At 49.0% G+C, this 13,552-nt stretch overlaps 1 protein-coding gene across 2 annotated transcripts in view; it reads right to left on the reverse strand.

The window, feature by feature from the left end:
* The window catches only part of Rab11fip1 (RAB11 family interacting protein 1), a 33,727-nt gene extending 24,719 nt beyond the window's left edge, over positions 1-9,008 (reverse strand). For both annotated transcript variants that reach the window (XM_052162440.1, XM_052162438.1), the window contains exon 1: positions 8,560-9,008. In XM_052162440.1, the coding sequence (XP_052018400.1) occupies positions 8,560-8,936 (377 nt within the window). In that variant the 5' untranslated portion in view covers positions 8,937-9,008. The remainder of the gene's footprint in view (positions 1-8,559) is intronic.
* Between the last annotated feature and the right edge of the window lie 4,544 nt (positions 9,009-13,552).

A 13,552-nucleotide genomic window follows, 5' to 3' on the forward strand; every position in this document is an offset into this window, starting at 1 on the left:
GAACTGTAACGCAGCGAGAGGGTACCTGGCGGGCCCATGCCAAGATGTTCCTCTGAGAAATTACACCATGCAACAGATCTGTTATAAAGGGGTTTATTTGGGGGAAGGGAGGGGAGTGAGCACCCGAAGAAGGGGTGGAGACAAACAAGTAGACATGTAGACAGACAGAGAGACAGGCAGACAGACAAGAACAAAGCCAAGAAGGTAGAGAAGAGGATAGGGCATAGAGAAGGACAGGGGGGTGGTGCAGCTAGGAACACATGACACATGATGGGGGAGAGAACTGGGGCGGGGTTCTTTTATCCGCTGCACACACCTAAAGCCCCTGCCTGGCAGCAGGAGATGTTAGCTGTTGCTAGGTTCCCGGGAGAGCCTAGAGGATAGCCTGTAAGCCAACACTCATAATCTTCACACCACCTAGTCCGATGGCTACGACACCTGAGACTGCTACAGCTGACCAAAGTCAGAAGGTTCCCGACATGAAGATAAATAGTCCTATGTTAGTTACCAAATACTCAGACACGCCCATCTACAGTAAATACCAAGGGACCTGCATTTGAAGGTATAGGAAGACATTCGCTTTCACCTACACAATTAGTATCATAGAATTTCAGTTTAGTTTTCTTAAATCATTTCTAGGTTTTTTCTTTTTTCTTTCTTTCTTTTTTTTTAATGGAAGAACTTAAAAATCCCATGATCAAAGTCTATGTTCTGGAACATGTTAGGGATGTAAAGACCATCACCAAGGCCTTTATGGCTTTCACATCAGTAGGTGAAAGGGGGAACCAGCAGCTCCTGCGATCAGCAAGCAGTACAGCAGGACAGTGCAGTCGGCGGCAGCATATGATCACAGGACTTCTACGCAGACAGCAAGAATTCAAGCATCCATAGGGAAAAACTTTCTACAAATTAGAAAACTTAACTCACTTTTCAACATGTAAGCCTATCATTCCTACAATTGTCTGCTTATAAAGTTGGTCATCTTTCAGAAAGCCATAAACAGTCCTCTTGTATAATGAGACCTGCGATCAGATATAATGGACACCAATGTATCATGCCTGGGCCGCCAAAGAAATTCATCACGCTGGTGACAGATCCTTCGTGAAAACAGCATTCAAAGGGTGGGGGAAGGGGGGAAGAAAGTGTGCAGTCTGGTGCAGTCTGGTGCTCGATGCCTTGGCCGAGAGAAAACAAACTTCGGTGACCGACATCAAAGAACATTCAGTCCGCTCCTCACCCTGTAAACAGATGGATGTACTCCCCCTGTGAGCTCCTGGCGAGGGAGCACAGAATATGTGGTTTATCTTATAATCACCGCGAGTTCAAGGCAGGAAGAAAAACACGCCCAAGGAATTTTATGTTAAATCACACCTTAATAACAAATGGTTAGTAAAGATAAAAAGGTTCCATTTTGGTGACCTGCAGGTCACATTCACTCTCTGTGAGACATCCGTGCGTGCTCTAAGAGATCACGGCCCTGAATACCCCAGGACTCAGCCCGCGGCAGCAGCTGCTCCTCAGATGGAACACCATTCTCGGTGATAACAAGAGGCCTTTCTAGGTTGGGCTTTCTGAAGGATCTACTTCTTCTGGTGTGGTGTTTAGCTGGGCTCTTGATCCTGGAAGGGCATAGACAAATGAAGTGTGTGGCAGCCACGTCTCCAGGACAGCTCTGGTGTTGCTTGTAAATGCCTTCCCTTTGGGTAATCAAAGGCTGGCATTCAGGAAAGATCATTACAGCTGCCTTTTTTTTTGCCCCAGCACATTCCTCATGTCCCCCGGGGACAGCCTGGACACTCGGACCCTTGGTTTCTCTCTACCAGGTTATCAATACACTTACTTCCCTTTTGGCAAAAAGAGGCTCTCCAAAAAGACCAGGTGTGGAGGTACCCTCAGGAAATTCTAGACTTCAGGAGGCCGAAGCTGCAGGATAAAGAGCTTGAAGCCAGACTGGACTGCGTGTTTCAAACGAACTAGCCAACAAATAAAATCCTTGAATGCATACCACCGGTACCATGCAGGAATCTGGGCGATTCACTCGTGAGCCGCTCACTGACTCTCAACAATGAGCTCCCTGATCCGACAATAAACAAGGGAGAAGTGGTCAGGTGAAAACAGCCAGGCATCTCAGGCATGGTCTCTCAGGGGCATGAACTCTGTCTGACTCGGGCACCTAGTGGGGAAGGAAGACCCACTTGCCAATCAGTCCATGGCTTGGGTGTTATTCAAAGGCCCGGGAGGTTTAGAGGCCTGTCCTAGATCCAGCGCCAAAGGCAACGCTGGGAATTGTTGAAGGACATAAAGATCAAATGGCCTCTTATCACCCACGCTCTCTCTCCTCCAGCTCAGTCTTGAGTTCCCTCTCACTACTGGAGCTTAAAGCCAGCCTGAGCTGTCCTCCGAGGAGGGAGGGTGAAGGGATGTTTCCCATGACAAAGTGTTTTAATGTATAGCTAAGCAGCTCCATGTTGGGAGCTGATGGCATTTTAACAAGTCCACATACTGCTTATGATATAATTATTGCATTTCAGAGTTAATAGCTACAATCAAATGGCCTATCAGGTACTGCTTATAAAATTCTTCCTCAGACGGTAGCTACAGACACACTGTGAAGGCCTTTGGATAGAAGGGACTTTAGGGAGATGGAAGAGGTCCAAGGCGGTCCACCACTCGCTGTCTCGGATGTGAAATAGATGGTTCACATACTTTTGAGTGTTAGGTTTTTGTTGTTGTTGTTGTTGTTGTTGTTTTGCACGGGGATCTTCTCCCCACTGTTGTGCTATATATACCAGGTTTTCCTTTCCCGGGTCCTGTATTCCTTGAAACTGTGACATCATCAACTTTGCCAGAACACTCCAACGAGGTCACAAGCCAGCCACACAATTACCAAGCAAGTACTTGGCCGGCACTAAACCAGTCAGGTATTTGTAGACACAGGCATCCACGCCCTGCTTTCAATGGCACTTTCAACAGAGTCACCGGTTTCAACACAAGACTCAGCTCACAAGTGGCACTGCCCAGAGTTGTCTCTGTCATGGTGACCTCACCCAGGTATCGGGGTGACTTCTGGACTGAGAAAGCAGAACTGTTTCCTGGTTCACTTTCAACACACAGCTCCCAGAGTTTACCTGCTCGATCACCCCACCCCCACCCCATCACAGCCAATCTATCGCAAGGCAGAGCAATTCAATCTATAACATATTTCGGAAAGGACCGAAATATAATACTTGCTACCTCCATAATCATCACCGTATTTGACAGTACCACCCACCGCGCTGCCTCAATTATTGCAACGGCCTTCCATCTGGTTTCGGACTAAGCCAAGTTCCAATCCCTTTTCACTCAAGAGCTAGGACAACTTGGATCACTCATCCTTTTAACACTCGGTGGCCTTCAATTCCTTTTTTTTTTTTTTAAAGATTTATTTATTTATATGAGTACACCGTAGCTGTCTTCAGACACACAGGAGGGCATCGGATTCCATTACAGATTGCGGTGAACCTCCATGTGGTTGCTGGGAATTGAACTCAGGACCTTTGGAAGAGTAGTCAGTGCTCTTAACCGCTGAGCCATCTCTCCAGCCCTAATTCCTTTCAAGTTAAGCCATTCCTTTCCATTTAGCCTTACCCTGCTTCTACCTCAGGGCCTTTGAACAGCCCTCCTTGGAATCCTCTTTATTTTTATTTATTTATTTATTTATTTATTTATTTTTTTGAGACAGGGTTTCTCTGTGTAGCCCTGGCTTTCCTGGAACTCACTCTGTAGACCAGGCTGGCCTCGAACTCAGAAATCCACCTGCCTTTGCCTCCCAAGTGCTGGGATTAGAGGTGTGTGCCACCACCTCCACGATTTAGCATGGTACATTTTTTTTTTCCCTTCTTTTGCTGAAGATCTACTTCCCGACAAGGCTTTGAACTTCCTGAAACAAGCATATTGCCTCTCTGGCACCTGGCACACAGCAGTCCTAAAGAATCCTTTTGACCTAGCTAGTAAATAAAGTGCCTGTCACAGAAGCATAACGGCCCAAATTTGGATCCTAGCACAACGCAAAAGCCAGGCACAGAAGGCGGTGTCTGCAACAAAAGAGAGGTAGGACCTTGCAGCTGATTGGGTAGCCAGCTTAGGCACAGCAGTGAGATCCAGGCCCATCCGGAAACCCTGTCTCAAATAATACGGTGGAAGAAGATGGAGAGCTGGCTTAACGGGCAAAGCGCTTACCTCACAACCCTGAGGATCAAAGTTCTCCCCCAGGCAGGTGTGGTGCCCAACAGCAACGTGCTACAGGCACCGGGGATCCCCAGACAAGCTGGCTAGCTAGACACCCTCAAGTGAAGGAGACTTTGCCTAATACACGGGGTTCAGAGAGCTCAGTTGGCATACACCAGGCCCTCAGTCCAGTTCCTAGTAGCAGGGGGAGGGGGGAATGTATGTATTAAAAGAATGGAGCTGGGGGGTGGGGTGCGCACGCCTTTAATCCCAGCACTTGGGAGGCAGGATGCAGAGGCAGGTGGACTTCTGAGTTTGAGGCCAGCCTGGTCTACAGAGTGAGTTCCAGGACAGCCAGGGCTACACAGAGAAACCCTGTCTTGGGGGCGGGGGGAATGGAAATACTTTAGAGATGAGAAGGGGGCGGAGCCGGAACTTCCTCTAAGCTAACTGAATGTGTCTAACAAGTGAAATGATTAGTAATTCTATCACCTGGGGACAACTTTGATGCGCTATTTTCTGTGTTCATTTCATTCCACAGCCAACTCCAGGGAGGGTTGTTTATTACAGGATCTACAAGAGGCAGGAGCTCAGTTTTCTACACTGGGGTAGGAGGAGCCGTCCTGGCTACTGAGATGAACATTTCCAGGAAGGTCCAAAATTATCTTTAAGGGAAATTACAAGAAAGAGACACACACACACACACACACACACACACACACACACAGAGAGAGAGAGAGAGAGAGAGAGAGAGAGAGAAGGGGGATTTAGTAACAGTATTGCTTGAATTTCTACTCTGCTATAAAACAATTTAGTTGCATTGAAGAAGCCTAAAGTCACCCCCAGCTGCTTACTTGTGACTTAATGACCTCTATGGTCAGGTGAGACAGTTTTCTATGCTCACAGGAAAATAAGCCCTCAATGCTTATTTTTAATAACCCATTTTCTCCCACTGGTAATTTGACTATCTTATTGTTTTTTTAAAAAGATTTTCAAAATATCTAACCTCTGCAATATCGCAGCGCTTGCAGAGGTAGGCATTCGAGTCTCAGCAGATAGAAGAAATGGACCCTCCACCATTGCCTCCTGTCTTAAAATCCTGAAGATTATGGCAGTAGTATGTTTTACGGTGTCTACTTGCAATAATGACCCCCCTCCCCCAGCTCCCAGGCTGAATAAATATTTTAAACTACCTCTAAGAGATTATTTCCCAAGTTTTGTTGCTCACAGCATCTTAAGAAGGTTTGTCTGGTTTTGTTTTAAACCAATCTACTACAGGAGACTAGAAAGCTGGGCTGAGGGTCCTGCATGCTGCTTACCTGAAATAAATACTTCTGATTCATGTCTACCTGTTTCGGTACTTAACTGGCTACTGTTTAACCAACACCCACTGAAACCTCAGGTCTTTAACAGATACAAAAGAGTGGTATTAATTCCTGTCTATTTTTCATAACTGAAGGCCACATATTCCATGCTATTAAATGGATCCTGCCCATAGAGTAGGCTGCCCTATATATTAGGCTGCTTGCTACTTTCAAAGTGTGTCATTACACTAAATTTGAGGTCAGCAACTTCAGAATAATGATTTAAAAAACCATGTTTCCTTGTCTGCCAATAAATCTGCTATATAGGGCTTATCAAGAGAACAATTAAGAATTTGGCTCTTGCTGGGCAGTGGTGGCACATGCCTTTAATCCAAGCACTTGGAAGGCAGAGGCAGGCAGATTTCTGAGTTCGAGGCCAGCCTGGTCTACAGAGTGAGTTCCAGGACAGCCAGGGCTATACAGAGAAACCCTGTCTCGAAAAAACAAAAAACAAAAAACCAAACAAACAAAATAAGAATTTGGCTCTTAATGTGATAATGGACCTCAAATTTAAGTGTCTGAAATTATAAGAAAAATCATCCTCTGTTCAGTAACTGTTCTGTTAGACAGACACACACACACACACACACACACACACAGAACAGACCAAGATTTTAGCTTTTTGTTTGTTTGTTTGTTTTTTGGTTTTCTGAGACAGGGCTTTTCTGTACAGCCCTGGCTGTCCTGGAACTCACTCTGTAGACCAGGCTGGCCTCGAACTCAGAAATCCACCTGCCTCTGAATCCCGAGTCCTGGGATTAAAGGCGTGCGCCACCACTGCCCGGCAAGGTTTTAGCTTTTGTTTCTGATTTTTAACACCTACGGTTAAAAATCAAAACTAGTTCAAATCGATTAATAAGTAGTTCAAGTCAATTTTCTAGCCAAACCTGTTTCTTTCTGTTAAATCTTCCAGCTCTTGGGCTGTTCCTACCTGGGGCACCTTGGAGTTACACAAGGACACCCAACAGGCGTGACTTAAATAGTTCCCCCAGCTGCTGGGAAAGCCCCCAGCTTCCTAGTAGATGGAAACTTTGCGATTTCACCTACTTTTTGAAAAGCCGAGACATCCTATGTCAGTTACAAAAACCCATTAAGTAAGCACAATCTCCCTGCCAGTCAATATTGTGACTAAGTGGTAACCAGCTCATGTGACAGAAACAGGAGTGAGCATATAGGTTTAGGGTTACCTTAGAGAAAACGAGGAAAAGGGATACAGAGAAGAGAGCTTGAGGTTTTCAAGCTGCGCAGGACCTTTTGAACCTTTACACTGGCTTCATTAATCCAGGAAGCAGCAACTCTTTACAAACACCAATTAAGGGTAGCAGCATGCTCCATTTATAAATAGGGAAACTGGGCTGTTTGGAGCCAGAGCAACCCAGCTATGAGTCAGGAGCAAGTGGACATCAGACCTAGGACTGGGGAACCCCCAGCTCCAGCATGGAGATGCAATCTGCCTTGCAGGGGGGATGAGGTCGTCATATACGCAACAGTTAAATAGGGACATGAACATCCATCTTGGAAAGGGGCAAGATCAGGAGCCAATCGTCAACAGTCCAAGCCCCTCACATGGCATTTAACCAACGTAGGAAATAAGGGCAACTTTGGTGTCTCTTCTGCAGATACAGTATGGCTTATAAGTGGATGTTTCAAGATACCCCAGTTAGCTTCAAGGGCTTTCCATTCAAAATCTGTGTTCAGAAATGCCTGTTCATCTGTGGCCACAAAAACCGAATCACATATTTCAATTGTAAATATTGCTTGCTGAAACAGATCGAACCCTAACCTGGAAAATTCAGCTCCTCTGGCTCCTGCCCCATGCCAAGAAAAAGTTAGTGTCCAGTATATCTAAAGTATGAGGGTTTTAGTAGTAACAGAGCTGGCATCTATAAGGTCAAGCAAAGTAACCAGCTAGGCTAATCCAAGCTCTTTGGTACACGAGATAAACATAATCAAATGTTCCATCGGTTAAGGCGACCTTTGCAAACACCAGTGAATAAATAAATAATAAATCTGTAAGACAGGGGTGTTCATCCCAGTGGTGGTGGTGGTGGGGGGGGGGGTGCACGCCTTTAAGACCAGCACTTGGGAGGCAGAGGCAGGCGGATTTCTGAGTTGGAGGCCAGCCTGGTCTACAGAGTGAGTTCCAGGACAGCCAGGGCTACCCAGAGAAACCCTGTCTCGGAAAAAAACAAAAACAACAACAAAAAGACAGGGGTGTTCACAAATGTTCCTGCAGAATTAGGATGTCCTGTCAGAACCTTCAGTTGAGCCACAGGTAGGCTAGTGAGTAGCCAGGGTACCAGGAATTAGAACCAGGCAGAATTTACTAAACTCCAAAGAGCAACAATGCTCGCTTCTACTGAGCCAGTGACAGATCTTGGAACAATCATCTCCCACTAATTCGGACACCAGACAAACAACGAACTGTTCTAGAGTTTATTCCGAGGGGTAGAATCAGGTGGGCATGAGAATCAGCATTCACGAGGCTGGTGGGTTTTCCCCATTCTTGTCCTCACCTCTCTTCTAGCCACCCTCCCAGAGATCGTCCAGCTCTGGGGTATTGGGCTTTCACTCCAATCAGTTGCCCCCCCCACCCCCCCACCCCCCTACCCCAACCCCCGGTCCAGGGGTTCTCAGCTCAAAGCGTCAAGCTCAACAAAACACCCAGGGGAGCGTCCACTTAAGATAAAGCGGATACCCCACCTAATACGAATTCTCCTACCTGCAGATTGTTTCAGCTCATCAAAAAATTCCATCTAGTGCTTAGTGTGCTGTGCGGTCTAAGGGCGCCCTGAGGATTCAAAAGTTCTCCTATCTTCCGAAAAGCCCCCATAACTGGGAGAGCTGGAACTTGACAGCCCGAAGACAAGCTGGGTTAGGTGAGACTGCGGGCAAGGGCTCCCTCCCATCGCGTGATGGTAGCCGCGCTCCCCCCCAAGGTGAGCTGCCCGAGCCGCCTTCCTCCCCTCCACTCCCCGCGGCCACTCACTGCTTCTTCCTGCGGCCCTGGTCCCGGTGCAGCTCCCGCAGGTCCACTTCGGCGCGGCCCAGGAACTTATCGAGACCGAGCAGCGCGCGGTGCAGGACCGTGAGCTGCAGGGTGGCGGCGGAGGCGGGCGCGGCCCCGGAGGACAGCAATGGGGGCAGCTCGAAGGTGGCTTCCTCGCGCCACACGGGCGCGCCCAGGCTGCGCTCCGACACCGACGTGGCGTACTTCTCCTTGCCCACCTGGATCACCGCGTACGCGTCGCTCGTCCCTCCGGGACCCTTGGCCCGCAAGCCCCGCGCCTGTAGCACCGTCACCTGCACGTGTGTAGGGGACCACATGGTCCCGGGGCCCCGGCCCGCTGAGGCAGCCAGGGACATGGTGGCGGTCGCCTCACCCGACTGGGAAGCCAGAAGGTAGCCGCTGTCCTCGGACTGGACCGCCCACCCGGCTCCCGGGCCGCTTTAAGGCTTCCGGCCACGCCCCCGCCACGCCCCCGCGCCCGCGCGCCACCTGCCCGTGGGGCGGGCCTCTCGGAGAAGGAGGGGATCTGAAGGTCACGTGGGCTGGCGCTGCCTGCAGATTTTTGGATCGGGGAGGTAACGATGCAATAAGTGGTCCTCAGCTGCCTGAGTCCGTTCGCGCCGCCAAGCAGCAGATGTGTGACCTTGTGTAGATTTCTTAAGACTTTGCCTCAGTTTCTTCATGTGTGAAACAAGGCAACAGTGACTCCCTTCCTTGGATTGCTGTAAAGAAAGTAATATAAAGTTTTCAGCACAGTTGCATGCACATGGGGAGGGCTCCGAAAGTGGTAGCTATGCTCGGGTGAAGCCACATGACTCCAAGGATGCTTCTCTTTCTCTGGTCCCCTGGTTACTGCTCTGGAGGAAGGCGGGACACCAGGGATGTTGTGAGAGACTGTGACAGGGAGGGACCATCCTGTGCTACCCTGCCCTTACCACATAAGGTGAGGCTAGATTAGGAAGAGCAAGAAGGGGGAACTGGAAACGGGGTTGCCAAACCAAACCCCTCGGTTCCCCATTTCTTCCTACGTAAGCCTCTTGTGTCTGTTCTGGGCTCCATCTCTGGCCTCTCCCTCGGCTTTCTTATTCCCAGTCAGTGTCTAGTAGATTGGTGACTTCCCTGTGTGTTTCGGGTCATCCTTCAAAGGCTGAAATCTCCTGTGGCGAGTATTTAGAAATATAACGTTGAAAGGCTTTAGGTTCAGGAAAGATGTGACACATCCGACCTACTACATTAAAGCTGGGAACAGAACCCTGGTGCCCTGGCTCCCATGCGAGAATTGACTACACCTGCACTACAACATTCTCAAGATCCCAGGCCAGGGTGGCTACCAGGCCAGGGTGGCTACCTGCCCAGGTCGGCCAAGGTTTCCAGACATCCCTTCCCTCCCATCAGCCAATCAACTGCTTGCCTGACTTCTAGAGCCCCTGCAGTGTTGAATTACCGCCAGCTGCGTTACCTTCTCACTTAGAGACTTGAAGGCATTCCTTTTTTGGGTCCCACCCCCTTGTTTTCCTTGACTTCAGTGTAAACAAGCCTGCAGCCTAGGGAGTTTCTCTCCCTCGGGGCCCCAGCTGCCCCTTTATCTACCCAAGTACTTCTCACTGCTTCTCTCAGATTTCCCGAGAAAGTTCGATTATGATATAGCTGCCTGAAAGGCAGGTGACTTGTTTAACTCCCTCAGTCTTGGCGGTGGGATGGAGAAACTAGGACTGCCAAGGGGGCCTGGGTCATGTAAGTTTATCAACACCGGGATTTGTAGTTTATACCTCAGTGTTAGACCTGGCGAGCTCACCACTGCAAGGCTGTGGGCAGTGGCATCCTTAAACTGAGTCTAGTTACCAGGGGGCTGTGAAAGGCGTGCTGGTGACAACCGTTTGCCTTCGTTTCCCCCGGGGACTGTCTGCCCTCTGTTCCATCTGCCTGCACTTTACCCATCCTTGCTGTCTATACTCAGGGGCTGTCCCACTTGTCCAGTGGTCCCCCAGCTAGATGAAATCTACACCTGGGGTCCAAATTGCCTCCAGCAGTTTACAGCTCTGATTCACCCCGCACTTACTTTAAAAAATATATTGGAGTTTGGAGAGATAGCTTAGCAGTTAAGAGCACATGCTCTTCAGATGACCCAGGTTCTATTCCCAGCATACGCATGGCAGCTCATTACTATCTACAGTTCCAGAGGATCTGACAGCCTCTTCTAGCCTCTGCAGGCACCAGGAATGTATGTCACCAGACATACATACAAGCGAAACACCCATACACATAAAATTTGAAAATTTTAAAATATTTATTTTTACTATATGTGTACACACACACACACACACACACACGTAGAACGAGCTGACCTCGGACTTCTCTTTGTCCTGTCTCTGCCCTCTGAGGGCTGAGATTACAGACACGGGTTATGTTGCCAGCTCCCAGACTCGCATTTTCTCTGCTGCTTCCACAAGAAGCAAGCAAGGATTGAACCCTAGCTGGACAGTCTCTCGGGATGAGCAGGAGACAGCGTCTGTCTCTTCACTGGTGGAAGAGATAACGAGAGGAAGGAGGAACGAGAAAAGAGAACTTCATGTGACTTCACATGTGTTTGGGTTTCTGGCTAAGAGAGATGTCACCGTGGAGGAGGGCAGTGCCACCTCATCATCAGCACCAGGACCTTTGTTTTGTTTTGTTTTTTGTTTCCACTCCCAGCTGGGGTCAGCCGAGATGCCCGAGGCTGGGCTTAGAGGTGATGGTGGTGGTAATCAGACATATCAATAAAGAGGGGGCAAGATGTTTTCCAGTCAGATGTGGGCCTACAAGATGGCTGTTTCCTCTTTCTTGGGGCCTAGGCACACTGTCTTCAAGACCCAGTGACTGAGTGAGAATCCGTCTGCTCCGCTTTTGACAACACTATAACCTGACTAGGGATACACAGTGACAAGGGCTACAAGGCTGACAGTTGGGAAGGGTCAGGCCGCCCACCAACTAACTGCACCGCCACTCCCAAGCAGCTGGCTATCCCAGAGGCTGGTCTGCAACCATAAAAGGTCACTGGGAATGTTTGTAAATACCTCCCGTGGTCAGGGCGGAGTGAGAACTGCTCTTCCTCCCACCTGCCCCGCCCACTCCCGGGTCCACCTGCCCCGCCCACTCCTGGGTCCAGCTGAAAGAGGAAGAGAGTTTCAGTCAACCCTGAGCACACAGACAAGGTGCCGGGCAGGTTAGACTGGACAGGCAGGGCAGCCGTCCTCCTGCAAAAGCAGCAAAGCGCAGCTAGGAGCAGGAAGGCTCCCGGGCCTCTCCACAGGCAGCAGCCAGGCTGGGCAGGCAGCTCCCGTCCCTCAGGAATGCAGATCTGTAGTGACCAGCCGGCAGCTTCCTCATCCCTGCTGGGGGAGGGGAGAAGAGCCAGTCAAGCGAAGGGACTCTTGTCATTGCTGTCCTAATTGCCAACCTCTGCCCCAGGATTGGTTAAATCCCAAAAGATCACTGGGAATTTTAGGTGGCTGATGTGGCAGGCAGGCCAGAGGAGGGGCTGGGAGAGTCGGGCAATAATGGCTGCCTGTTTTCATCCTTTACTGCAGATTCCAGGGTGTGGTGGTGGTGACAAATGTCCTAGTACAGTGAGTCATTCACCCAGCTCTTGGTAAAGAGCTGTCTAGCCTCTTGTGTCCAGCTGCCTTGACACCTACCCACTAGATGGGCTGTGACTGCCTTCTGTGTGAAGGTCTGAGGAGCATGCAGGTTGGTTTCTATTAACCTGACAAAAAAACTAGATATATTTGGGAAAACAGACACTCAACTGAGAAAAACGCCTCCATCAGATTGGCCTCTATGGCCTCGGCTTAGGTTCCTGCCTCCAGATCCTGCCTTGAGTTCCTGGTCTGACTTCCCTTGGTTACTGACGATGAGCTGACCAGGCATACACAGCCCCGGTTGCTTTTAGGCGTGGTGTACATCACAGCACCTGAACTGAAAGCAAACTATGACAAGGAATGAAAAAGGGTTTCTTGGCTGACTCATGGCAGACGTGCCGGTCTCCACCATCATTGATTGCCCTGTGCGTCTTAGAAGTAGAGCCCTCCTTGTCTGGTCCTCACCTGGATTCAATGCACAGTATTGCCAAGAAGAAGAAATACATGACCGTCCCCCCAAATTTTTGAAGTAGAAAACTGGCAGAAATGGATGGGGGTAATGTCCGTCGACCTTTTCTGCTTCCTTGATGCCTCTGCTGAACAAGTCTGTGTCATCGATAGCGTGAAGGTTTTGTTAAGACCTCTCAGAGAAAGTCCTAGGTTCCTCTATAACTCCATGCCCATAGAACAGAGGCGTCCCGACTTCCACTCCTTCTGTACAAAGACCTCCCGTGTCTCCTGTTTTCTAGTTTGTTCCTTGGCACTTTGATTGAACACTGTTTTCTTCTCTTGTACCCAGGAAAATGGCACCTCAGCTCTCGATCATCATTGCTAGCTATCTAGGTCTTCCAATTCCTTGTGAGTAAAAGACAGCTAAGTAGAAGAGATATAAATAACTGAGACCAGGGGCTGGAGAGATGGCTCAGTAGTTAAAAGCACTGGCTATTTTTTACAGAGGTCTTGAGTTCCATTCCCAGCAACCACATGGTGGCTTACAACCATTTATAATGGAATCCCTCTTCTGGTGTGTCTGAAGACAGCGACAGTGTACTTATTTTTTTTTTTTTTTTAAATTATGCCAGGTGTTGGTGGTGCACACCTGTAATCCCAGCACTTTGGGAGGCAGAGGCAGGCAGATTGCTGAGTTCAAGGCCAGCCTGGTCTACAGAGTGAGTTCCAGGACAACCAGGGCTATACAGAGAAACCCTGTCTCGAAAAAACCAAATCCCCCCAAAAACAAATTATTTATTTTATTTTATGTGAATACACTGTAGCTATCTTCAGACACTCCAGAAGAGGGCATCAGATCTCATTACAGATGGTTGTGAGCCACCATGTGGTTGCTGGGATTTGAA

Source organism: Apodemus sylvaticus, chromosome 18, assembly GCF_947179515.1.
Source record: "Apodemus sylvaticus chromosome 18, mApoSyl1.1, whole genome shotgun sequence".
NCBI classification, from domain to species: Eukaryota; Metazoa; Chordata; class Mammalia; order Rodentia; family Muridae; genus Apodemus; species Apodemus sylvaticus.